Consider the following 25,925-nt stretch of genomic DNA (forward strand, 5'->3'; position numbering starts at 1 on the left):
AGTTGGCCTTTTCCGAAAGTTGTGCTCACACTTGTTACCATTAAGGGAAACAGTCAACTGATACTAGAACTCCTGCTCATGGAACAGCAGCAACAACTCTGGGGGTAACCGGTACCCTACCAAGTGAATACAAGGACTTTCAAGATGTATTTCAGAAAGAACAAGCTAATACCTTACAGCCGCACAGACCATATGATTGCCAGAGCCACCTGATACCCGGTGCGCAGATTCCTTGTGGGAGAATCTACGCACTCAAAGAACCAGAAAACCAGCATTTAAAGTCCTACTTAGATCAATACCTGGCAAATGGATACACCCGCCCCTCGAAGTTGCCAGCAGCCTCTCCTCTATTCTTCGTGCCGAAGAAGAAAGGGGATTTGAGGACTTGCATCGACTATCGCACATTAAACCAAATCACCCTAAAAAATCGCTACCCTCTACCACTCATTTCAGAACTGTTAGATAAGTTTAAAGATGCCCAAATCTACGCAAAGTTAGACCTTAGAGGAGTGTACCATCTCGTTCGAGTGAAAAAAAGGTGACAAATAGAAAATTGCCTTTCGTACCAAATATGGCCTGTACGAATATCAGGTAATGCCCTTTGGCCTCTGCAACGCTCCCGCTGCATTTCAGTACTTCATGAACGATGTCGTAAGGGAATTAATCAACGTCTGTGCCCTAGTTTATATTAAAGATATCCTGGTATATTCTGCCTCAAAACAGGACCACGTCAAGCATGTTCGATCTGTTCTAGCAAAACTCTGCCAACATCAGCTCTATGCCAAACTCCAAAAATGTTCATTTCATGCCTCCGAAGTGGAGTTCCTTGGTTTCATCCTCAACACAAAAGGAATTCGAATGGATGTACACAAGGTAGATGCTATCCTAAATTGGCCATCGCCAAACTCATTCAAGGGAGTCCAGAGCATGTTGGGTTTCGCAAACTTCTACCGCCGATTCATCCCAGGGTTTTCGCAAATAGTGCATCCATTCACATCATTGCTAAGAAAATGCAATAAAAAGTTCCAATGGACAGAAGGAGCAGAAAAGGCCTTCCGGGAACTCAAGGTGAGGTTCACTTCTGCCCCGATTCTACGTCATCCTCGCTCAGACCTCCCATACGTGGTGGAAACAGACACCTCAAGTATGGCAATGGGAGCTGTTCTCTCACAAAAGGACCCGGAAACTGGTCAATTATACACTGTCACCTTCTGGTCGCGTAAATTCACACTAACGAGGTCAATTACGCTATCACGGACAAAGAACTCCTAGCCATCAAGTCAGCTTTTAAGGCCTGCCGACATTACCTCCTAGGTGTCAGGCACACAATCACCGTAATAACTGACCATCGAAATCTACAGTACCTAAAAACAGCAAAGGCTCAATTTTCACGGCAACTACGCTGGGCCCTTTTCTTCACTGAATATGATTATGTGATCACGTTTCAACCGGGAGTCAAAAACGAAAGGCTGATGTCCTTTCCCGTATGGGTATTGATGAACAGGTATACAAGACCCCCAATCCAGTAGCCATTATTCCAAATGACAAACTCCTGGGAATTACAGCAACCATGACTCAGAGTGAGCTACATGAAGAAATCCGAAGCTTGATGAGTCCTGAGCAATTACAAGTGTGGAGTACACAAGGAGAACATCACAGAATCAAAAACCAACTACCCTATTTCAGGAACCATTTATTCCTGCCGAATAAAGAATTACAAGAACTAGTCATGTCCGGTTATCACGACTCCTTAATCGAGAGCCAACTTGGAATTGCAAAGACTTTAGCCAAGGTAAAATGAAGTTACTGGTGGCCCACGTGGCGTAAGGACAATATCCAATTCGTTCTATCCTGCGGTATGTATGCACAAAATAAATCATCAAAGCAAAAACCAGCTGGACTCCTACAACCATTGGAAATTCCACCAGTGCCCTGGCATACGCTATCCCTCGATTTTATTACCGATTTACCACCCATTCAAGGATTTAACACCATTCTAGTGGTTGTGGACCTATTTTCAAAAATGGCACACTTAATTCCTCTTAAGGGTCTCCCAAACGCATCCAGTTTGGCGAAAGTGTTTCTCGACCGCATCATACAGCTCCATGGGTTTCCTTCGGTACTGGTCTCGGATCGAGGTACTCAATTTGTGTCCAACTTCTGGAGGAAGTGTTGTTCTATGGCCCAAATCTACATCTGATTATCCACCAGTCACCATCCCCAAACGGATGGTCAAACGGAAAGAACGAACTAAACGCTCGAGCAGTACCTATGCTGTATACTACATCAATCAGAAGGAAGTTGGACGGACCTGTTATGGATAGCTGAATATGCATATAATAATTTTCTACACACCAGTACTGGCTAGACTCCCTTTTATAACATACGGCAGGCATCCACGCACTTCCAAACTAGATGTCCCTACTACCCTGGAAATGCCAGCAATTAAAACCTTGCACGCAAACATTTCTCAAACCTTTAAAATGGCAGTCGAACATTTACATCGTCAAAAGAAATTTGCTGACCAGCATCGAGCAAAGGCCCCCAATTGCCAGGTTGGAGACGAAGTCTGGTTGGCATTTAAACATGTGCCCATAAAAGGAACCCAGACGTTCCGCCCACGATACCTAGGTCCTTTTACCATCACCTCTGTGATAAATCCAGTAGCAGTTTAACTAGCCTTACCATCCAACATGTAAATTCATCCTGTGTTCCACGTATCTCTCCTGAAACCTGTTCAACCTGGAACCCGTGTTACAACACCACCGAAAACCAGTGTTGATCAATGGCGAAGCAGAAATTGAGGTCAAAAACATTCTGGACTCAAAGTATGTCAGATCTAAATTATACTATCTAGTGGACTGGAAAGGGTAGGGCCCGCAAGACAGAACATGGGAACCTTGCGAGTATATCCATGCACCTCGTTTGCTCAAAAGGTTCCATCAAAACCATCCAACCAAACCAGGGCCAGACAGGAGAATTACCATGAGAGGGGCCTTAGGGGGGAGTGTTGTCATGATCCCTGTCCCCAGTCCTCTTAGGCAAAACAGTGGAGCCAGGCCACAATCCCCTACATAGACCTTAAAGGCCTCCCCATCTCATCTGAGACCCACTTGGAGTCAGACCTGTCACCTGTGGTGCCAGGCTCATACATGACTCAGAGGACAGACTTGGAACTGGATTTGGTAATGCACTTTATGCAATATGGACGCTCCCACATAACTCAGTTCCGGGAACTGAGCTATGCGGTCTAGCTTTTTGGGTGTAGTTCAACCTAGGGATACCTGGAGGCTATATAAACCACGCCCAGACAGAGAAACACACTCACCGTGTTCGGATCAGTCTCCTGAAGACCTTCGCCTTTCCTCCGCATCTGGCGTACCTGAAAGAACAAGAACAACATTAATACAACACTTACCTTGAGGAGAATCCTGCTTCCATCCATCGTTTCTCCGGTCCTGTGGACAGCATTTCGGCGACGCCATCTCCATTTCGGAATGCCACATCCTGGGAAGAAAAGAACAAAGGGAAGAGACATTAGTAAGCATTCTTATATCCTGATTCCCCTAAAACAGCAACAAGAGTCACACGCTAACCTGGACTCGAGCCGCTCATGGTAACTTCAGCTCCGGAGCACACCATTGACCTACAAAGGGAAAAGACAACACAGGTTAGCACATAAAGGACAAGAACAGAGCCGCGCATCGCGCTTTCACTCACCGATTAGTGCTTGGCTCCCCTAAACAGCACAACACCATCAACGACCCCCTCCAACACCTAAAGGGAGAAAAAGGAGACATTATTAGGGGCAAGAGACAAGAAAAGGACAGTTCACCAAAATCAACAAACCTACCTTGTTGGGCTGGAGTTACAGCAAGCCCAGACTCTTTTGGCCCGCACCAGTGAAGCAACTAGGTCGCGCAACGCCCACATCAAACAATGCACCCCTGCACCGAGGAGCAGGACGGAGAGCGCACGATACAAGAAAACAAGGTGAGGAGAGGACATAGGGGAAGGTTTGGTCCTCGAGCGAGGTGGGGGTCAAGCAACCAGAGACAATAAAGTTAAAATCCGGAAATCCTGTATTTCAGGCCTAGTCCCCAGTCAAACAGATTCCAGGGAAGGGTTCGAGATTGTGAGTGGTCCAATCAGGCTGAGTGGCGTCCCCGTGGAAATCAGGTGCGTGTTATAGAGAGTCTTGTTTATGAACAGACTAATTTAAAATAGAAATTTAAATGGTGAGAGTCACACGAGTGGGGACAGGCTATGTCAGACGAGAATAGAGATACCTTCCGAGGAGAGAAGAGAGGTGACATATGTGATTCAAAGGGATGTTTTTCAATCGATAAGGAAGTAAGATGATCGGGCTATGCCTACCCATATATCGGACATCGGAATTAATGACGCGGTTAGACCAACATGAAGGGCAACCTCATGGTGGGAAGGGTGAACTTGCCACCATATGTGAGCAGGCTAAGGTCGCTGCTGGAAAGAAGGCGGTGCAGAACCATTGTCTGTGCTAATAGACAAACAATGAGGGAAAGAATTTCTTCAACTGAATGGAAAGAATATCAAAATTGAACAACACATTAATTGCAATAGCCAATTCGTTGTTTTTGCCATTACCTGCCTTTGCAACAAAATCTACATTGGCAGTACGATAAGGAAGTTGAAGATTAGATTGGGTGAACATTTGAGAGCTATTAAAAACAAAGATATGAAATCCCCCCTGGCCTTGCATTTCCATGATCATCACCCAGATTCCAACCCAGCAAAAATCAAATGTCATGGCATAGAAAACATTTTGTCGCCAAAGAGAGGAGGTAACCTGGAAAGCCTACTACGCAGGAGAGAAGCTTTCTGGATTTGGTCTATGGACACTATTTTTACTGGATTAAATGTAGATCAGATCAAGAACCTCACCATTTCTTGTAACAGATACAAAAACACATATGTTTTAAAATGGTCACACACTGTGGGGTTCTAAGATTGCTTTCTTTTGCTGTATTTGCATAATGCCTTTCTTATGAGGTATGCATACATGTATTTTTCTTTACCATTATAGGCTAAATAATGTGTGAGTGAATACACAAGTTTAACGTAAATCTGAATGGTTGGATCTGCTATAGAGGACTTTTTCTATACCTGTAATTTGGTCAGCCTCCACATGAATTAATGTATCTTGCAATCTTTATATTTATATTTTGTAGCCTCAAATTTGCATCACACTGTTATGTATACAATGGGATCCTCATAACAGAATGTGGAAACATTTATCTAAACTAGGTACATCTAATGAAATGGATACAATTAATTACGAATATTAAACTGAAATGCTCCCATTTGTACTAGAGACTATCCATATTTTTATTGAATGATGTAAAAAAACACATTTTTATCGCAGATTTATAATAAATTACTTGAACAGAATGCCCAACAACATTATTTTCCGCTCCAATATGGCGGATGTACATTAGTAATCCATACTCATCAAACAGCATCCATATTTTGAGCTGACAAAAATATCTCTGTATACATTAAAAATAGTCTATTTACTCTGGAACATTTCGATTAAAAATATTATCTTATTCACACATATATGTGTTTGATTACGTGCATCGCTAAATCATGTCTAAGACTTATGATCCCAATCAAACATGGTGCCCTTGACGTACATGAGCGTTGCGATGCGTTCACACAAAGCATTATTATGCTTCCGGGTTAACACACCAACGTTACTCAAACTACAACCGGCAATCGCATTGGACGTTCTGTCACGGACTTAAAATAATCGAAGGTAAGCCTTTCTAACAGTGCGTTCGCACACATTAAACCACAAAGCACTGCGTATGTGTTCACATGTGTTAAATACAAATAACGTGCCATGTTGACAAAAAGGTTTCTGACAATGGTCCAACACATTTTTCGTTAGGGATGCCAATTCGTTTTTATTTGAAATATAACTTGAGGCGTGACCACAAACAATTGCTCTGCAAGAAACATTGGAGACCATTAAGTAAGTTGTAACTAATGGTCTTCTTTACAGCATTTTTCATTTCACTACTTAAATCTAACATGTATATCCCAATGTATACATTCAGTTACGAGATATTTTCATTTTTCTCTTCACCTGTCTTTCTCACTAGGAAGCTAATGCATTTGGATTCATGTACTTATTATAACATAAGATGAAAAATATTTCTTTTGGATGAACAAATATTTCTTTTGGATACTATGGACATGGCATAGCCAGTATACCCATGAGGAACCGCTACACCAATTGCGGGGAAACACGTGTCAGGTTAAGGCGGAAGAAGTTTCAAATTTGAACGCACAATACAAGTAAAATTGAATGACTCCAATTCAATGAAGTGAAAGATGTGTTTATTGAAAGCCATATATGAAGAAAAATGAATTCTAATGCTATTGAATGAATATAATTCAATGATATCAATCATGAGGCCAAAATAAACCAGTGGGTTCAGGCGGAAGAAGTTTAAAATTTGAATGCATAATACAAGTAAAATTGAATGATTGAAATTCAATGAAGTGAAAGATTTGTTTATGAAAAGCAAAATATGAAGAAGAATGAATTCTAATGCTATTGAATGAATATGATTCAATGATATCAATCATAAGGCTAAAATAAACCAGTGAAATCATACTGTAAAGCGAATTTCTTTATTGACAAAACATCATTTTTTTATTGTGAAATTTAAAAGAGAAAGTGCAAGTTAACAGCAGGTCTAATTTATCTATTCCAAACAATGAGGGATGAATAAGAGTTTGGGATTCCACAGTTTTTCCTTTGTTAGAGAAGGGAGGAGCGAGACTACAGAATATACCTTAACCACAGATAGGTGAGGATAAGTTCATGTGTAAAATCCCAAGTCCAATTTTTGACGCTGGGAAATGCATACATGTACTAGGAAAAGTGACAGAAATGAGGCACATTAGCTACAGAAGACAGTAAAGGTCTTCTAGCTGCTATTCTTGGGGAAAATGGCTGATGACGTAGTGGTCAAGGGTAGGATATTCTAGTGTTACAAAGGTTAAACACTGCTCATAATGGAGCTCCATTCAATAATTACACAGCGGCTGTTTGGAAAGCGCTTAGAGTACTTTATCTGAACACGTCAGATATGGGAGCTATAATGATAACAAAGATGCAGAAAGGGGATCATCTGCTTTTTCATATTCAGAATTTTTAAGAGCATTGGGCTTTGGAGACACGCGAGGCTTGTGGGAAATCTATAGCAATGCTTTATCATATATTATGGGAAGGGATGTCAGAGGCTGTGCATAAGCAGTTTAAAGAAATCAGTGATCATGAAAGCAAAGCCATGTCAGAGATACAGTTGACCATCGTGGAGTATTGCAGGCTTTGCAAGAAAAGAACTGAAAGAAAGATGATACTAGGAAAGGCAAAAAGGCAAAATTAGTGCATAAAAAACTTTCCAAACTATGCCATTCAAGAGGCAATGCTGACTAAGTGGAGACGGATTGGGTTCACAGTGAGCAGCAAGCGTGCCGCAGGTAAAGAACCAAAGGCAGTTTGATCAAAGTAATAATGGATTCATATTACAAGATAGGGAAAGCTTCCAAGTTAGAGGAGTCCAGAATAATTAGGGACATTTCAGAGTAACCAGGTGGGTTACAAAGCACGCAGAATAATAGTTAGAATGTGCAGGAGGGGCAAGTCAGGAGACCTCATGTATGTTGGCCATGCGGTAAGTCAGAGCACCATGCACACATGTGTAGAAGCAAGGATTTGTGCAAAATGGACAATTTTTGAGAGGGGGGGCAGCACGCCTCCTAGTGTATAAGCTCACAAGTCAAGGAAGGGTTTTGCCCAGGATCAGACATTGTATCAGACATGAGCGCTGGGAGTGCAGCAGTTACGACAGTTTAGGAAAGGTGCAAAGCAGATTTACTGCAGACGGCAAGTAACTGAACCCACATGCAGGCTCAGCAATGTGCAAACATGAAATAAACAATGCCACGTAGGAATGAAAGTGTTGGGTTTAACAGGGAGAAATTATTTTACAAAAACAGAGGAACACATGCATCTACAGTAGGACAGCCTCATAGGGTGACCTTATGTGTTCAGAATCGTTAGTGGCACTATGTCTTAAAGAGTGCCAAGAATTAACATGACAACGGAAGAACAGTTTTTGTTCTAGTGGTAGACATTGGGACTGTATGTCCAAGCAGCAAAGACAGAAAAGTGGTGAATAAATATTAGAAGATTGAGGATGTTTATTGAAGACTATAAATATAGTTTTGTTTAGTGAGAAATTGGCAGTCTCTGGAGGAGAGTGTGTTATGACAAATTTTTGGCATATTCGCAACACACATCTGCCAGTGTTTAAGGAAATGATTGGATGATAAAAACCTGAAACAAGATGTTGTTTAGGTGATTAAGGGAGGGTGTGTTTTGTTTTGGGAAATGCACCATTTGAATATGGGTGCATCCATAGTACAGGGCAAGTGCCCGATGAGACGTTTCTGATAGAGACCAAGGGTTTTTATTATAGTAGCAAAAACACAGTATTATAGATAACTGTGTGACCTAGTGGAAAGGTGGTGAGAGTATATGATGAATTTACTCTCAAACCACAGATATTTATGCACAAAGAGGGGGGACAGATGACCTCTTTGAAATTAGAGACAGCCATAGAGTAAGGAAATATGGCAAATGATCAAGGAGTGAATAATAATATTGATCATGGAGGACAAGGATGGTTCTCATACAAAGGTGTAGGTTAAGTACTGTCACGAATGGTGATATATCCAGATGGGGCTTAATGAAGTATGAAGTGGTATTTTCTTCAGGGACATCGCATTTTTTGGCATAGGTCCAGAAAAATGAATTAAGAGAAGATGAAAATAAATAACTTATTCTGAACTGTAACGAAGTAAGAAGCTCACTTGAATGAAATAAAAATAAACAAATATATTTAAAAAATGAATGAAGAAATGATTGGATGAATGAATGGATAGGGAATTAAACAGGGAGCATAAAATAACCAAAATCAAAAGTTTTGCAAAAAAACAGCATCAATGAGGAGTAAAGGCCAACATTGAAAAAATTGTGCAGAGCAAATAAAAAGAATTAGGGGCTTAAATGGAGAACGAGAAAGAGGTATGGTTGACCAAAATTGGGTTAACCAGACAAGGAATATTGTGTACAGAGCCAATTCAAGAAGAAAATACAAGGGTAAGTAAGATACAATTTTTTGAGTGTCTGTAACGATGTTGGTTATGTTACAGATCATGAACCTTGTCTGAACATAGGAGGATGTCTGCAGGCCCTTAAGTAGGGAGAAAAGGAAAAAGAGGTAATTACTGGTTCACACTACAAGGGTGTAGACACACTATTGATCATTATCAAGAGTAAGAGAACCCAGGTGAGTAACAGAAAAAGAGGCAGATAGAGACACAGTGTCATCAATTATGCAGCCATTTTTCCCAAGATAGGTGCAATCAGGTGTGAATAGAGTAGCATATAGATGCAAGCATGGCAACTTCAGACAAAACGCAGGACATAAAAGACGTTAGATGACAGGTGGGTAACCATTCTTATTTGTGGGACGCCAAACGGGGTAAACTTGGCGAGTGTATAAACATTTTTAGAATTTTAGAAAAGGCAAACAATGTAGTTTTATGATATATTATGAAGGCACATAGTAAGAATTGGTGCCATAGTCTAGAAAAATAGGGGTATACTAGATAAAGCATAGTGGGGTAAAGAGGAGATAATGTGCAGTGAAATGTTTTAGTTTGTCTCAACAGGAAAAAGACAAAGCACAGAAGAAAAAGACCATGGTCCAACGTGATTGGGAGAAAGATGGTGAAGCAAGGCAGAATGAAGCATTTACAGCTAAGCAGCAAGCATTTACAGCTAACCGGGAAGCACATGCAGCAAACCAGAGAATTAAGTGTCAGCCCTAGCATCATTCCAAGTTAATAAGAAATGTGATGATCTTGTGTACCAACGAGTTAGGGAAAGCCTGTGAGTTAAATGGGCTGAAGAAAAGAAATAAATCTAGATGACATTTTTTTGTTAGAAGCAAGGAGCAAGGAGAAAGAACTTAGCTCAGATAGAAACTTGACTTCCTTGCCAGTACCTAAATTACTTTTTGTCTCTGTTTCGATTCTTAACAGAGAATAGGGATCACTGATAAAAAATGTCCTCGTCTACTACAGATGCGCCTAAGAGATGGAGAAGACGACAATGGACCTTTTTAATTATTGTATTGTAGCAATGTATTGTTTTAATGTTTTGAGTACCTCTACATTTGAGAATGTCGATCTAGAGGGAAGATGAAAAAGTACCCTGAAGGGACAAATAATATGTATCTGGATATGTTTATTGTAAACAAATCATATTCCAGCAGGCTGATCACATATAGTAAAACCAATGTGAATGTATACACAAAAGAAAAAGAATTAGTAGCTTTGATACACAAAGAACGAAAATGTCTGATGAAGCTTTTTCTAGGAGGCAGGGGTGTTCAGAAAATAAGATAAATGTAGTTTGTTTAGAAGGCATGTGAATTTTGCCAGGACATGCACACAAGGTTTTTAAGGGGTTGGGTTGAAAGGAAAAAGTGTGATGATAGAGACATACTTATTTATCAAAGGAAACTCATTCAGCTTTTTATTACAGCTGAATGAAAGAGGAGGCGTATACATTGGAAAATTGACGGCACACAACCCTGTGAGCAAAAAAGGATTGGTTGAGGAACCCGACCAAACAATGCCCAACTAGAATTTACACATGTTAGGAAGGACTTTTTCTGCAAAGGCTCCCCCATCTTTGTTTCCCCCAGAACGAGCAAACAAGTGCTTTTCTGATCGACTGTTTCTTGGTGCCATAAATGTAACTTATTGCTGCCACATAAGACAATGAATGGACTTTTGGCCCGGCATTGAAAGGCTTGGGAGACTTGCTGCAAAGTGGTTCAATGAACAAAAATTATCAGATCAGGAAAAAGATCTGTCAACGTGAAAGATACCAGACTAAGATGAATCGGGTGGAAGATGTGACGGTGGAAACTATACTGATGAAGAAGAAAAATTAACAAGAATATGTATGGGGTGGACAATGTAAAAACAAGGCACTGATGGGGTGGGAGTGAGACAGAAGTGCTCAGTAAAATCGCACGTGATTAAACCTATGGATATGGGTTTATGGGTTTCCTCATACGACATACCAACTTTTTGTTTCTCATAGTGGCCGTAAATGACCTAATGTATAATTAGTTTAAAGTAAATTGGGGAATGGAGGAAGGGCTCAAATGAAAGTAAATAAAAGTAGTTTGTAGGGATACATACATGATTAGACTAGGAGAGTATAATGTGTTAGTACTGATGTTGTAGAAATGTGTTAGGATACCTCTCAGATTGAAGTAAAGTGTCTGAAGAAAAGGGTGATTAGGTCAGAAATGTGTAGGTACATTGAAAATTGAGGAGGGTAGACATGGGTGTAGTTGTATGTATTGAGTAGATGACTAAATACAATACCAGGGGGGAGTGTAAAGGAATGAGTACCCACTCACCCTCAAACTGAATGTAATGGAGATAGACCCCCTCTACCTCAAACCGAATGATGATAAACTATTGGGGTGATGAGTGATTCTAAATGTTGTAGAAATTAGAATTATAGTGCTTCGCAGGAAAGCGATTTAAAGGGCAGTCCATGTTTATGGAGTAGGAATGTCATATATAGTAGATAATGTGTCAGGTAGTACATGTTATGATATATTATCAAAGAATCTAGATCCAAATCGGAGCAGGTCCCAAGTTTTAGGTAAAATTTGGGTTGGTCAGGCATTTGATAAGTGATCTGCCATTTTGGGTTTTGTGACAAGGTCAGGCACTTTAAAATGGATACTTGCCTGAGCAGACAAAATGGTCGATTTGTGCTAACTCACTATGACCTCAGTGGACAGTTTTTTTACATAAAGTTCATCCAGGGGACAATGGTGGGGGAATGAGTGAGTAAAGACCTGTTTAGACTTGTTCTGAGTGGCAGATATGCCGACGAATCACAAGTATGAAGAGGGATTGTACATTGATCATGCCATATAAGTCAACGAATCACAGGGAGGAATGGGGTGTACTTATGATCAGGCCATTACCTCACCTTCATAGAGTGTATATAAGGAAGGATGAGCTTAGTGATTTTAACAGAGTCCCAGAGATGTTTCTGATGCCGTATCCTGTGTATCCTGTGTCATGCCTTCTGGAAGAAATAAACTTGCTGACTTTGACAATCCTGCCTCAGCCTGCTGTTGTGCTCAAGAGTGTCTTCCTGATCCGAGAGATGCCAAAGCCCAGAGAGGGGGGGTGAGGTGGGACCCTCATGAACACTGTCATTTGGCCAGCCACCTCCACTGGGCTCAAGACCCCAGCACAAACTTTAAAGCTGGAATATGGGTGTTGTTTTGGAGGGGTCACTAAGTCGTCTGACTATCAAACAAGAGTTCTACCCCTCTTACAAAGCTCTCACAAGACTGTGCTAGTTTATGCAATAGTCTTGTCGATTACGGTAATGGGAACTATGCCAGCCTCCCTGCAAAGGCTTTACATAGGCTAGAAAGGGTCCAGAATTGTGCTGACAGCCTTATTGGCAACCTGAAATGTAGGGACCACATCACACAAGCAATGCAGACTGTACACTGTTGCCATTGACTTTCAGGATTAATTTAAATATTTGATTACTCATGTGAAAGCCTTGTATGTCCCTGCACCAGCTTATATCACAAAACAGTTTTCATATTGCCAGCCAGACGCCTAATGATGGCTTTACAAAACCTGGTGGTGGCCCACCAGTATCGATACAACATTTTTGGGTGCATAGCCCTGCAGTATCAAGGCCCCTCCTTCTGGAAAAAGCTCCCATTACATCTCTGCCTACAGCCTTGCTACATACATTTCAGAAGGCCCAAAAAACAAGAATGTTCCTCTTGGCTTGTGGCCCTCATAAACAACATTCAGTCACTGTGGTTATCCCCCTAGCAGCTGGGACATCTACCCTCCCGCAACCAACTCCTCTCTTTTAAGCTCTGCTGAGATATTTGATGGCAAGATGTGCATTACAACATTACAAGAAATAATTAATAATAAAATGTCCTGAGGCGTAGCCAGGATTGTGTAACAAGTGGAGCCTGTAGCTAATGTAGTAGGCCCACCATAAGGGCCGCCTGCAGGAGAAGGGCATCTCGTTCTGCACTTGTATGAATGCGCAGGAGCGACCAAACGTATTGCGGGAGAACAAAACAATCATGAGGAGTTCGGGGTGAACATTTTCTTTAAATGGTTTAAATGGTGAATTTTACAGTTCACTTTCTGTGATAATTTAGGTAAAAAGCCACACAGTTTACAATCGGCTTTGTAGGGTAAGACATGCAAAAAAGTCTGTTAGATGTCAAGTAATCAACAGGAGTATTTCCAATGTATTTTTATAATGCCTTTGCCCAGTATATGCCAGTACTGTGCGGTGTAAAACACATTTTCAAACTGATTGTGCCCACACATGTCCATTCTGGTGCACCTTTATATGTCAGTATTCCCACTTAATACTCATGTTTGCTTTGCCCATAATGGCAGTAATGATTCTATAAGAAGTTATGTTTATGCTGACTCTACCAATATATGCCAGTATCCCCACCTAAGAACATACTCCTGTTTGCTTTGCCATAATGTTAGTAAACAAAAGCCATTCCACAGTAAGAAAACATGTCCTTGCTGGCTACACGCATTCCCCCACTCTCCCATAATATATGAACATTCATGTTGTATTTGCCCCCTAACGGCAGTAACATGTGTCATGCCATAGTAAAGAAACATTGCCTTGCGGGCTTCACAAAAGGCCCCCCTCCCATGTACCCTAACCCCTCCTTCCCATTATAACATTCAAGTTGGCTTTGCTTTGCCCAAAAAAGCCATTAAAATATGCCATGCCCCTGTCATGAAATGTTCATGGTCCAGTGCCCCTCTGCGGGCCACTGCTCGAACACACAGACACACACACACACAGACACACACACACACACACACACACGCACATGCACAGTTAGACATACACACAGAGATGCAAACACCGAGATATACACAGATACAAAAACAGATACACACATACACATTGGGCCTCATTACGACCCTGGCGCTAAGGGGTTAACGGCGCCGTAAAAGGCTGCAGCGCCGTTAACCCCTTAGCGCCTAATTATGAGGTCCCTTTGCGGCTCCCGACCTGAACGGCTGGTCTGGACCAGCAGTTAAATTAGGGACCCGCAAAGGAACCTTGAAGGTAATTACGGTGCCGCAATTTGCAGTACCGTAATTACCGCCTTCCCCATTCCCATTGAGCCCTATGGGGCAAAAATGGGAATGGGGAAGGGCCAATGGTGCATGGGGAATTACCGCCCTGCCAACCTTGGAATGGGGTGGTAATTCCCCATTGCACCATGGCGGACTCGTTACAATACCGGCAGCAACCATGGTGCTAATAGCGCCATTGGTTACCGCTGGTGTTGTAATGAGGGCCATTGACCCACTAGTTATGCACCCATACAGTTTCTTTGTCATTCATACTCACACCCAGAAAATTCACTACATTCACAATCACACCCATGTACACCATTGACAATGCATTCATTCATATGCGTGCATTTGCATACATCCCCTCGCATACATACACACTTGCACCCCCCTGAATGCATGCAAGCATACATTCATACATACTTACAATCATCGCGCACATACACAAACAAAAATGCTTTTTCTTCCCTTTCCTCTTTTCCTTCAGAATCGCTGCTGCCCCCGCAGCTGCTCCATAGGCTTCCAGCTCCTGCACGCTCCACGCAGAGAGGAACCAGAAAGTAGGAAGAGTTTCCTTGTTCCTGACCTGCTCAGAGTGCAATAGCCGGAGAGCGACCCCTGCTGCTCAGCCTCAAATTGACATCTGTAAATGCCAACCTTGCCCACTCAGGCCCTACCCTGTCTATGCCTCTGTCTAGGGATGACTTTCAGATGTTCTATGTCAAGGGACTAATGTCAAATAAAAACGTTCAGATCAACACAAAGCACAAATCACTCACATAAGAGCCTGCTTTTTGTTTCTGTGCAAGTTATAAGGTTGTAAATGAAAACCTGACAGAACAACCCTTTTCAAACAGGATGTGACGGTTTCATGTAGCTATTAATACTTTAATAAGCATGAATACATAGGCATGAAGAAGGAGGAGGAATGAAACTAAGCATTAAGGCTTGTCTGCTCCAGTGTTTGCATGGAGGGGACCGTAATAGTGTGCCCTTCTGTGAACCAGGTCCCCTCCATGCAATGTTAAATTGTGTGGGACAAGGGTGTGAATTTGACTGGCCCAGACATCCGTGTTAAATTTGCACCCTGTTCCTAAATGATTAATAAATTCCTCCTGTCATGTTTGTGCATGGATGGGGGCCTTTACATGGAATCCTATGGAATCCGTCAGCCTGCATCAAAATCAGACGCTGGTGGAGATGCTCCTGTGCTTGACAGATGGAGTGGATTGAGGCGGTTGGGTTATACATTTCAATCTGTGCCCATGCTCTGTCAAATGCATGAAAATCGCACAAAGTGTTCAAAGAGGCCTCAAACCATGCTTAAACATTTTACCCATAGTTTATATACCTATTTTACCACTCTGGAGGATTCCAAAATAAGGCCCATTAACTCAATAGTGTGCAGAATAGCTTTGTGATATTACTAAGTAGACAATATTCACATAACACGGCCTGCAGTAGCAGCCGTGTAATTATGTTAAGATGCTCAACCCATAGGAAGAGCACTTTTTTGGCAGCTTGTAGCTATGGTGCTGTTTAACGAATCCAGACCAAACTTTGCAAAAAAAAAAGTATATGGCCACCTCGGAATTGATATGCAAAGTTTGGTGCGGTTTAACCAAGAGGGGGGAAAGTTATAGGACGGGTCCAAAAACTTTTGAAATCTTCATAGACATAATGGAAACAAAATGTTTTGCTGGCACCTACAGCCCAAACTGCTGGACAGATTTGTACCAAATTTGTGCGAGGAGCGGCAGCTTGGTCCGGAAAGCATGCTTTTGCAAATTTGGTGTAAATTCATCCAGTCATTTTTTAAAAAATGGCCAAAAAGTAGGTCAAACAAAATGAGTGATATCTGGGACCGGACTGCACAGTCATTTCCTGATTCAGAATCCACTGACCCCTCTGGACCAATCAGAGATCAGCGTAATGTTTGCAGATGTCAAACACGCATGCTGATTGGCCAATTAAAAACGTGAGGTGCATCAAAACCTTTGAAACGGACGCCATGTTGGATTCCCGGACTGTGCCTATAGTCTGTGAACATTGCAGTAAAAACATGAAAAAACACAGCATTACACTTCTCAAATTAATTAAACAATCTCTGGGGAGGTGAAGAGTGATGAGGATGGATTGGGATATTGCCATAAAAAGACAAAAATCTGGTTTTTTTTCTTCTACGAAGTCCGCGAACATCTCCTTCGAGACACAACCCCGAATAGTTCTGCAAAGTTTGGTGCTGTTTCGCCAAGAGGGGGCAACATTAGAGGGTGAGTGCCAAAATATTTGAAATGCTTATACATTTTGTGCCGTTTGAGGAATCTACACAAAAGTTTGCAAAATTAGTTTAGACCCAAATTTGAATGGTTTTGCAAAGTTTGGTGGGACTTTGTGACGAGTGTGCAAAAGTAGAGGGCGGGTCTCAACATTTTTAGATTGATTATAACTTTGTTACTATTTGACGAAATTTGCACAAAGATTATAGACCCAACCTTGAATGTTTGTGCAAAGTTTGAATGGATTTTGTCAAGTGGGGGGCTAAGTTATATGACTATTTGTTGTACATACATTTTGACACTTTTCAAAAAATAAAACATAGACAGATTTTCAGCAAACTCATGCACAGAGCATTGGCGAGGACCTGAAAGCATGGTTTCGCAAATGTATTGGTATTTATTTTTTGAAAAGTGTTAAAATGTGTGATATACCTTTGGTGACTGCCTGTGGCCATCACCCGGACAATCTGGCTTATGGCCATGACCACGAGGGACCGGCAAGGGGGTTAAAGTGGGCATGGCCACCAGGGAGCAGCTATATGGTGAAGTTTTTTCGAAATCGGCATAGGTTTAAATGGTAATAAAAACTGCTTGTGGCTACAGCCTGAAGTGCTGGACGAGATTGCAGCAAACGTGTGCGAGGGGCATCAGTAAGGAGCTCAAAGCATGATTTTGCAAATCTGTTATGTGTTTTATTTTTTCCAAAGTGTCAAAATGTAAGTACAGAAAATAGTGATATAACTTTGGTGTCTGGGCAGTGGCCCTGGCCCTGGCCCTGAGCAAGGACAAATGTGTACTCTGATTTCCTTATTGGGTCAAGTGGCATGGACGAAGCCCTAGGTTTCAATGGGAAAAAAGATTCTGCTTGCGGCTATAACCTGAATTCCTGAACTGGATTAAAACTAGCCTTCATGAGGAGCATCATCAAGGCCATGAAAGCATGCTTTTGCAAATCTGTCCTGTTTTATTTGTTCTAAAGTGTCAAAATGTAAGTACAACAAATAGTGATATAACTCTGGGGCCTGGACAGTGGGCCTGGCCCTTGGCATGGACAAATGCCTACTCTAATTGACTTATTGGGCCATGCGGCATAGGCAAAGCCGTAGGTTTAAATAGGAAAATAAATTCTGCTTGTAGCTGCAGCCAAAGCGTAGGACGGGATGGCAGCAAACTTGCACGAGGAGCATTAGCAAGGACCTGAAAGCATGCTTTTGCAAATCTTTTCGAAAGTGTCAAAATATAAGTACAACAAATAGTGATATAACTTTTCTGCCTGGACAGTGGGCCTTTCCCTCGGCAAGGACAAATGTCTACTCTGATTTGCTTATTGGGGCATGTGGTATGGCCGTAGCCCAGGCCCCATCGATTGTGCAAGCCATGAGCACTGGCCATTGGTCACATTATGAGGCTATAGTGGGCACTGAACTAGGATGCCGGGTAGGGGCAGTGTATAATGTGGGTGGGGGTTACATGGGGCTGGGGTCATGGGTGACCCTTATGCCCTATCCAATTCAAACTCTGACTTGCACCCAGCATGCGCTGCTGATAACGGCCCACATCAATATGCGTTGCAAAAAATATGTTTCTTAAAGGAGGTTTATAGTTCTTTCATATATGTTAAAATAGGAAATATTAATAACTTATATACAATGATGTAACATCATGAAACATTTTCACTGATAAAAACCTATGGAATTCACTGAAAAAACTTTGTTAAAGGGACGTTACGGTTAAGTTGCACTAATAAAAACTTATCAAATTCAGGGAAAAACTTTTTTACAGAAAAGTAATGGATAAAAGTAACGTAAACAAAACAAGAAATTCACCAGTTATGGTAAGCTATTCAACCATAACTCACGCCACTGTCATGCACTGCTAACACTAACACCCAAGACATCAAAGATGACATAATCAATGACATCACTGATGACATTACATAACAGTTTTTTTTAGTGGCAGTATTCATTTTAAGCTGAGGACTTCATGTGGTTATACTGCATTGAACCCATGATACTCATACTATAAAGGTACTGTGCATGAAGAGCTTGACCTTGTGCTATATTCTGAAGTTCTTTTCCCTATGGTTTATCCTGAGGTCATAATGCACATACATAGAACAAGAAGCAGGTCCCATGCAGATAATGCATTACTTAAGAATGTGATATGCTCCGACTTATCATTGTACTACCTAAACATACCATCTTAAGAATACATAGTCATCTGATCCATACTGCATTCATTGTTTCTCTTTATGTAATATTTGATTGCTGTATTCACAAAAAACCTTCACTACAAAGTTTCTTTTTCAAGAAGCACCTTTTATGTGACATTGAGTAGTTTATTACAAGGCTACTGATCAGCTTTGATATGTTGTAAATGAGACTGTAAGCGGTACCCCTTATCCGACTTTCTGTTTGAATTGCTATGCAGTAGTAATATCATATGTGATGTAATCAATGATGTCATTGGTGACATCATTTGTGATGTCATATTTGATGTCTCTGGTGTTAGTGTTAGCAGTGCATGGTGGGGGCGCGAGTTATGGTTGCATAGCTTACCATAACTGGCAAATGTATTGGGTTTGTTGATTTTCCTTGTAACAATAACTTCCCTTTAATAAAGTTTTCCCCCCAAATTTGATAGGTTTTTATTAGTGCACCTTAACCATAACGTCCCTTTAACACATTTTTTTCACTGAATTTGATAGGTTTTTTTAGTGCAGCTTAAGCATAAATCCCTTTAACAAAGTTTTTTCACTGAATTTCATAGGTTTTATTTAGTGCATCTTAACCATAACGTCTCTTTAACAATGTTTTTTTGAATGCAACTTAGATGCAATAAAGCCCAAGAGTGTATTAGCATCAGCGGGAATGTTGGCAGTGATATATATATATAGCTTATATACATCAACTCAATGGAAGGTAGGCTCAACTCGCACCTAAGTGCTTCCTTTAGGAACACCCAGAATGGATCTCAGGATTTTTCCCTCCATCTTGTGTATTCAATCTATGTGCTGTTCAGATAATATCTATAGGCCATATGTTATCACCAGCATTATACTACTGTGATATATCGTCATCAGACCATCTAGGTTGCTGCCGCCCTTCCTTGCTATCAATCTCTTTATCAAAAAACACTTCTTTAAGATTTTGGGTGAAATGTGTTCTCCATAGAACGGATGCGGTGGAGAAGATTGAAAAGGTAAACCCAAGTAGACATATCTATCTATATCTTCTGAGGTAAGGTAATCTAATTTACAGACAAAAGTGGAAATTGTGTTTGTTCTTATTGCCTACCACTAAGATTTTATTGTTGGAGACATTAATACATAAGTGGTTGGTGGCGATATAGGCAGAAAGGGCATTGATGGAGCGTAGCAAGCCGACGGGCCTACGGTCCATAAAGACTGTATCGTCAGCATATGTTAATCTTGATATTGCCTCACCTTCTATCCAAGGAAGGAAGTTACGTACCCCATTCAATACCTCATCCAGATCAGATAGTTATAGATTGAATAAGAGGGGTTCTAGGGTGAACCCCTGCTTCAATCCTGTGCTGGTACTGACTTTCAGGGACTTTTAGCACCATTTTGCACCTGCTACCATAAATGGCCAGTTAATATCACTACGGCAGTGCCTGGCAAGTGCCTTTCCCATGCCTACACAAAAGCCCAAGCTGTTGACACTGCCAATGCTTGTTGTAGCTTAGGCAGAACACACGCAACAGTCATTCCCCTACCCGCAATATCACCTTTCAAGACATGTCCCTTTCTGGACCAATGCAGAGTATTCTATTTGTCCGGTCAGTGACAGTTTCCAAGTCTCAGCTGCGTATACCCTACCATTTCTTTCTCACCTAGTCTCAAATCCCCCACCAAAAGCGTTCATCCTAGACCATATCCTAAGGCCATACCTCCTTTGATAAGGGGTTCAGTTGAAGTTGTCTTTGATCTGGTATGGAACAAACCTGGCTTGATTTCCCTAGGATGCTCTATTAGTAATAGGAGAGGGTTGTGTTTGAATGGTGTAGCATAGAAAGAGCAGCCCCTTTACTAACTCAAACATTACCTTTCCACAAAACAAGTCAGTGTTCAAAGGAATTGCAGTCCTTCAACATCTTGGTGTTCAGTGAGAGGAGTGCCAATGTTCAATGAGTTCAAAGGCATACATAAAGCACATGCTAGAACATCACTGTGCCTACCTGAAGTTCTCAGGGTACTCTGCGACAGCCATGTTGATGATCTCCAGGGCATGCTGGTAGTCCTTTTGGGCAGAAAATAGGAGAGCCAGCAGATGAAGTGAGTTCAAATCATCATTGCAGAATTTTAAAGCCTCTTGGAGATGTTCTATGGCATCTGAAATCTTTAAAAAGGAAATGCTTACTTATTGTTTAATAATTAATCTACATGTAAAACACAATGTTACCAGCAGGTGGTTATAGCCATGAGTCTTCTTTCTCCCCAACCTTCTTTACATTGTAGCATTTAACATTTCAATAAACTCCACCATTTTTTAAATGCGAATATGCTGCTTCTGTGAGTCCACTGCGGGACAGAATCACTTGTTAGATAAAGGTGGATGTCTGCCCAAGATGCTGAGGCAGAGAGGATGCTGTAGGGTAGACTCACAGTGAGTCGACAGCGGGACCAAATCACTTGCAGAGATATAAGGGGATGTTGGCCAAAGATGCTGAGGCAAGAGAGGATGCTGTGTGGCTATGGCAGAGATCAGAAGCCATTTACTACCGTACCGGGACAACCCAGAAGACATTCAAACAAGCACTTGCAATGCCAACAGTTTGGGTTTTTGTGTTGTCATGGGAAAGGCACTTCCGCAGTGGTACTAACTGGCCATTGATGGTAGCAAGTGCAAAATGGTGCAAGTACCTAGGCATCTAAAAGCAGTGCCCGGCAAATGCCTAATACATCTACACAAGCCAAAATTATTAGCTTTGCAAATACTTGTTTTCAACAGGATTTCAGTGCAGGACAGACATAAATCGAGTGGGTGGAGGCGGACCTGGTTAAAACATTTTTATAACACCAGTAGCTGGTTTAAAGCTCCAATTAAGTCATTAATTCTCAGAGGGCTGCTTTATAAAAACAATGGCAGAAACTTTGAGTGCAAAGTGGTAAGCCTTATTAAAGTGAGCTCAAAGAGTTCCCATGAGGAGGTGTTTTGGGCAGGCAGTGCCAGGAACTGGGTGGGAATAGCCATAGGGATTAGCATGGCTACGGCATGTCAATGGGTGGGAAAATAACCAAACAACACTGATGTTCACAGCTACAGGGAATGATTCTTTTCACGAGGTTTCTCTCCAGAAAATGTATAGTTCAAAACAAAAGAATAATCCAAGTTCCTTGTAGTTCAAGAGGACAAAGGAGTTCTTGTTGTTGTAATCCACTCCCTGGGAAATGGCTCCTTTCCCCAGGTGTTTCTCAACATTCAAGATAACTAAAAATCCCAATGAGATGCGTCTTCCTTTGGATTCCCTTTTAAGTGCACTGCAATTTGCGTGTCGGTCTCAGACTCACAGGACACCTGGTATACTCCCCTGCCAGGTTTTCTTCCTCATTCAAATGCTATTCAAAACCCCAAGGGCATGGGTCTTCTTTGAGATTCTATTTTACAGTTCCTTTTATACACTTGACTTTGCCTGGTATTCTCTCCTGCCTGTACTATCATGCAATTTCTTTATACACCGTGTATTTGGTATTTTATCAAAAAGTTAATTCAGCTTGCTTTACAAAAGATCTGGCATACTCTGCTGCCAGATCGTTACACCCAATGCCCCTTTGGTTTCTCTCTTTTGGTCTGCCCCAGATTTCTTTAACAATTTTGCATGGCTGTGAATCCTAGATTCACTCTTCACCTCACCAAGCAGCCGTCAGGTATGTGTCTTCTTTTGGCTTTCTTTATTTTTACACAGTCCTATTACTTTCTCTTCTTGGCTTACCAGGCTCCCAAGTACTGGGGCTATGACGATATATGAAGAGTGATGAAGTGTCATTTTATGCCTTAATTTTGGTAAATAACATTCTTCAATGTCTTTAAACAGTTACCCAGCTTCCCCAGTCTTCCACGGTGGGCTTACCAGTATGCTCTTTCTTGTGCCACTTCACCCTCTGTCGGTCGGGTTTCTTTCCAGCTTTTGTGGCGTTCTCTTTACACCCTCGCCTTCCAGGCCGATGCAAAACCCATCTCTCGGCTTCACATTCCGAGACTTCTCCCTCTCCTTCTTATGGCCTTGCAGCTCAGCGGCAGTGTTCCTTCCGTTGCCGGTATGGAGCCCTTGGGCCAGCTTACCCTATTTTGCAGCCTCCACTCCAGAGCTTTACCGAAAAAGTCCCTTGCTTGCACACTGTCTTTTCCCCGCTTGCTGCTCCTGCTCTGCATGCTATACACCAGCTTCCCAGTCAGTTTTCTGAAGAGGTTCTCGCTCTCTAGTCTTGGTTTTCCTTCCCAGAATGGTTTTGAATCGTGCCGGGTCAAATGATTGCCCCAACAAGTAGAACGCTGCTATTGGTTTTCTTAAGGAGTAATCATAATTACTCCTCACCTCTTCCTCGTCTCCATTTCTGTCATGTCGGTTTCCATGTGATATTGAGGAGGCTGGTGTTGGTTCCCTTTGCGTGTAATCATTACTACTCCTGGCTTCTTCCTCGTCCCAGCTTCTATCATGCTGTTTTCATGTGGTATTGATGAATACTGGCTATAGGCTTAGCAAGTGGTTGAGGGAGTTTGTTACAATATGCCATCAAGGCCTGAGGAAGGGAAGGAACATCTCTAAAAGGAAATCGGGGATATTGGACTTCCTGTGACAATGCCATTCCCCCCACCCCCGAGGGTCACCTCACCCCATCTGGTCCTCTCTCATATAGCCACCGCCAGGGTCAGGATCAGGCAGTGGCTGCTGTCTGCTTGCCACATGAGGAGAGGCTACCTCTGGGAAAGGATTGATGACACCATCAGGTTCATCACATAAGGAATGTGTGGGAGGGGAAGAGGTTGGTATTGACATTACTTGTTTGGAAAGTTGGGGCCTCTGCACTGTGGGCTTGGGCCAGAAATGTAAACTTGCCCCCAGGCCAAATGTTGCCAGTCCTCCCCTGCAGCACACATTCTCAATGTTATGTTATGTTATGTTAATTAAGCTTATAAAGTGCACGGTCGCCGAGGCATCATGACGCTGAGGAGGGAGAGCTGATCCCACAGAAGGTGGCCAAGAAGAGAAGAATTAGAACAGGATGGTCTTAAGAGCTCTTCTAAAACCAAGATGATTAGAGGCACTTCTTATTATCGGGGGAAGGTTGTTCCAGAGTCTAGCCGCAGCGATAGAAAAGGCTCTGCCTCCGATCCTTTCACGGTTGAACTTAGAGACAGCTAGAAGATTGGTGGTCGAGGAGCGCAGAGCCCGTGTAGGGACATAGCGAGTACATTTCGCTTGTAAGAACTCAGCTCCTTGGCCATGAACCGCCTTGTGCACAATACACAAGGACTTAAAAAGGACCTGCTGGCCCACCGGAAGCCAATGCAGATGGCAAAGTACAATGGCATGCATTCTCAGTACCTGGTCTGCCTTTTTGGCAGGCAAGACACAAAGGAAAGGCCTGGACAGGCGGGGATCTTTTGAACCGTTGTAAAGTTATTAATTAAGTATCAATGTCCTGTTTTACTGGCTTGACTGCCAGTTAATGGGATGGGCCAAGTTATAGGCCTGCAAAAAATGAGGACCTTAATGCTGGTCCCCAGTGACTTTACCGGCTGGTGAATCCCATGGAATGTGGTATTATTGCTTTTAGTATCCTATGATTCAAACGGAGGTGCCGAAAGCAATGATTTTGCCTGAAATAACAGGATGCAGCAAGCATGTGGCCTATTGTGTCAAACAAAAAGAACACACGTATGATAGCCACCATGGAAATAGAAAGCGTGGCTCTGTGCAGAGACCCTTTTTCATTTCCACGGGGGACTCCAGCAGTTGCAAATGAGGGGAAACTCAGAGGAGCCAGGCAACACCTCGTTAGGTGACTGGGCCGTAAGAGTTGGCGATGGTGGGGAAGCAGCAGTCCCAGCTAGTGAATGCAGAGGTTTGAGGCTCATGTGAGCAGCTTGCAGGTTTAAAACAAACCTGTGCTTGGATTGTGAGATTCAGCCTAGGTTTGCAGCAACCCGTTTAGCTGACCCACCTGCCCCTGAGCCACCTGCCCACGGGGCTAATACATAAAGACTATACATATTTAATTTACCGGAAAGTCTGACATAATTCTGCTATTGCGATTTCCCTAATAAGGTGGGCCATCCAATAACGACATAGTACCTGTGCAGCCTTGGACTGAATTAACCCAGTGCGGTTACTAGACCTTATATAACGCCGCATTAACCTCATTCCTGGAAGTACAGCATTCTGGATAGTGCTTGCAACACGATCAGCTAGAGCTCACTCTCTAAGGTGAAGAGACCCTGGCCCGAGCAAGACAATTGTTCCAAAACTATTGCAGATAAGAAGGCACCACTGCCCCAGAGGACTAAAACGATTTGAAAATACCTTCTCCATGATGTTGGCCGACTTAATTTCATCATTCCTTTATGGGACTCTGCCACAAAATAAGTCAAAACATACTCCAAACTGGCACCCGTGCAGAATGAGGGCAAACAATACTACAACATGATTGATAGTCCAAAACAGAGATGTCTTTTCAATGAGAAAGACACAGCAAGATAGTGTGAGACGAATCAGAATGTGTTTTTTGTTATAGGTCCTCATTACGAGCTTGTCAGGAATTTGGCCGTAAATCATTTACCGTTACCGCCACTTGATCGTGTGGTGTGCATTGCTGGTGGTGAATCCTTGAATTTCCCTCCAAACTAGGAACTGGGCAGTAGGGTAAAAGTGACCGTAATTCGGCAACTGCACAAAAAAGTGGCAGTAATCAGTTTCTATTGCACCACCAAACTCATAATGAGCCCCATATACTTTTACTGAATATCTTTTCATAATGTTACATAATGAAAAACTGAAGTGCCCTAAGCCTCCTCGAAAACCCTTCTTATCAGATATTGCCAGCTAGCACAACAGTAAGGACAGTAAATACACCAGCTCTCCTTTCCACTATCCTACAATGACTGCCTTGGCATGTTATTTTTAGGATGCTTTTCCTATACATGTTTTCAGGGTGTGAGAAAACACGGGCAACAATTAGGCAACAGAGTTTCCCCCTAGTTTGCCTGACTAAATGTGTCAGTGAAACCAAGGATAAACCCTGAGAGGGAGAATGGTGGCTATGGGTCAAATATAACACTTTATAACATTCAATAG

At 42.1% G+C, this 25,925-nt stretch overlaps 1 protein-coding gene across 1 annotated transcript in view; it reads right to left on the bottom strand.

Moving 5' to 3' along the window:
* TTC7A (tetratricopeptide repeat domain 7A) overlaps positions 1-25,925 on the bottom strand; it is a 2,220,458-nt gene that overhangs the window by 904,771 nt on the left and 1,289,762 nt on the right. Inside the window, exon 15 of the mRNA XM_069608425.1 lies at positions 20,808-20,968. Coding sequence (XP_069464526.1) covers positions 20,808-20,968 — 161 coding nt within the window. The remainder of the gene's footprint in view (positions 1-20,807; positions 20,969-25,925) is intronic.

The sequence above is a fragment of the Ambystoma mexicanum genome, chromosome 4q (assembly GCF_040938575.1).
Source record: "Ambystoma mexicanum isolate Mex_15411 chromosome 4q, UKY_AmexF1_1, whole genome shotgun sequence".
In the NCBI taxonomy this organism is placed as follows: domain Eukaryota; kingdom Metazoa; phylum Chordata; class Amphibia; order Caudata; family Ambystomatidae; genus Ambystoma; species Ambystoma mexicanum.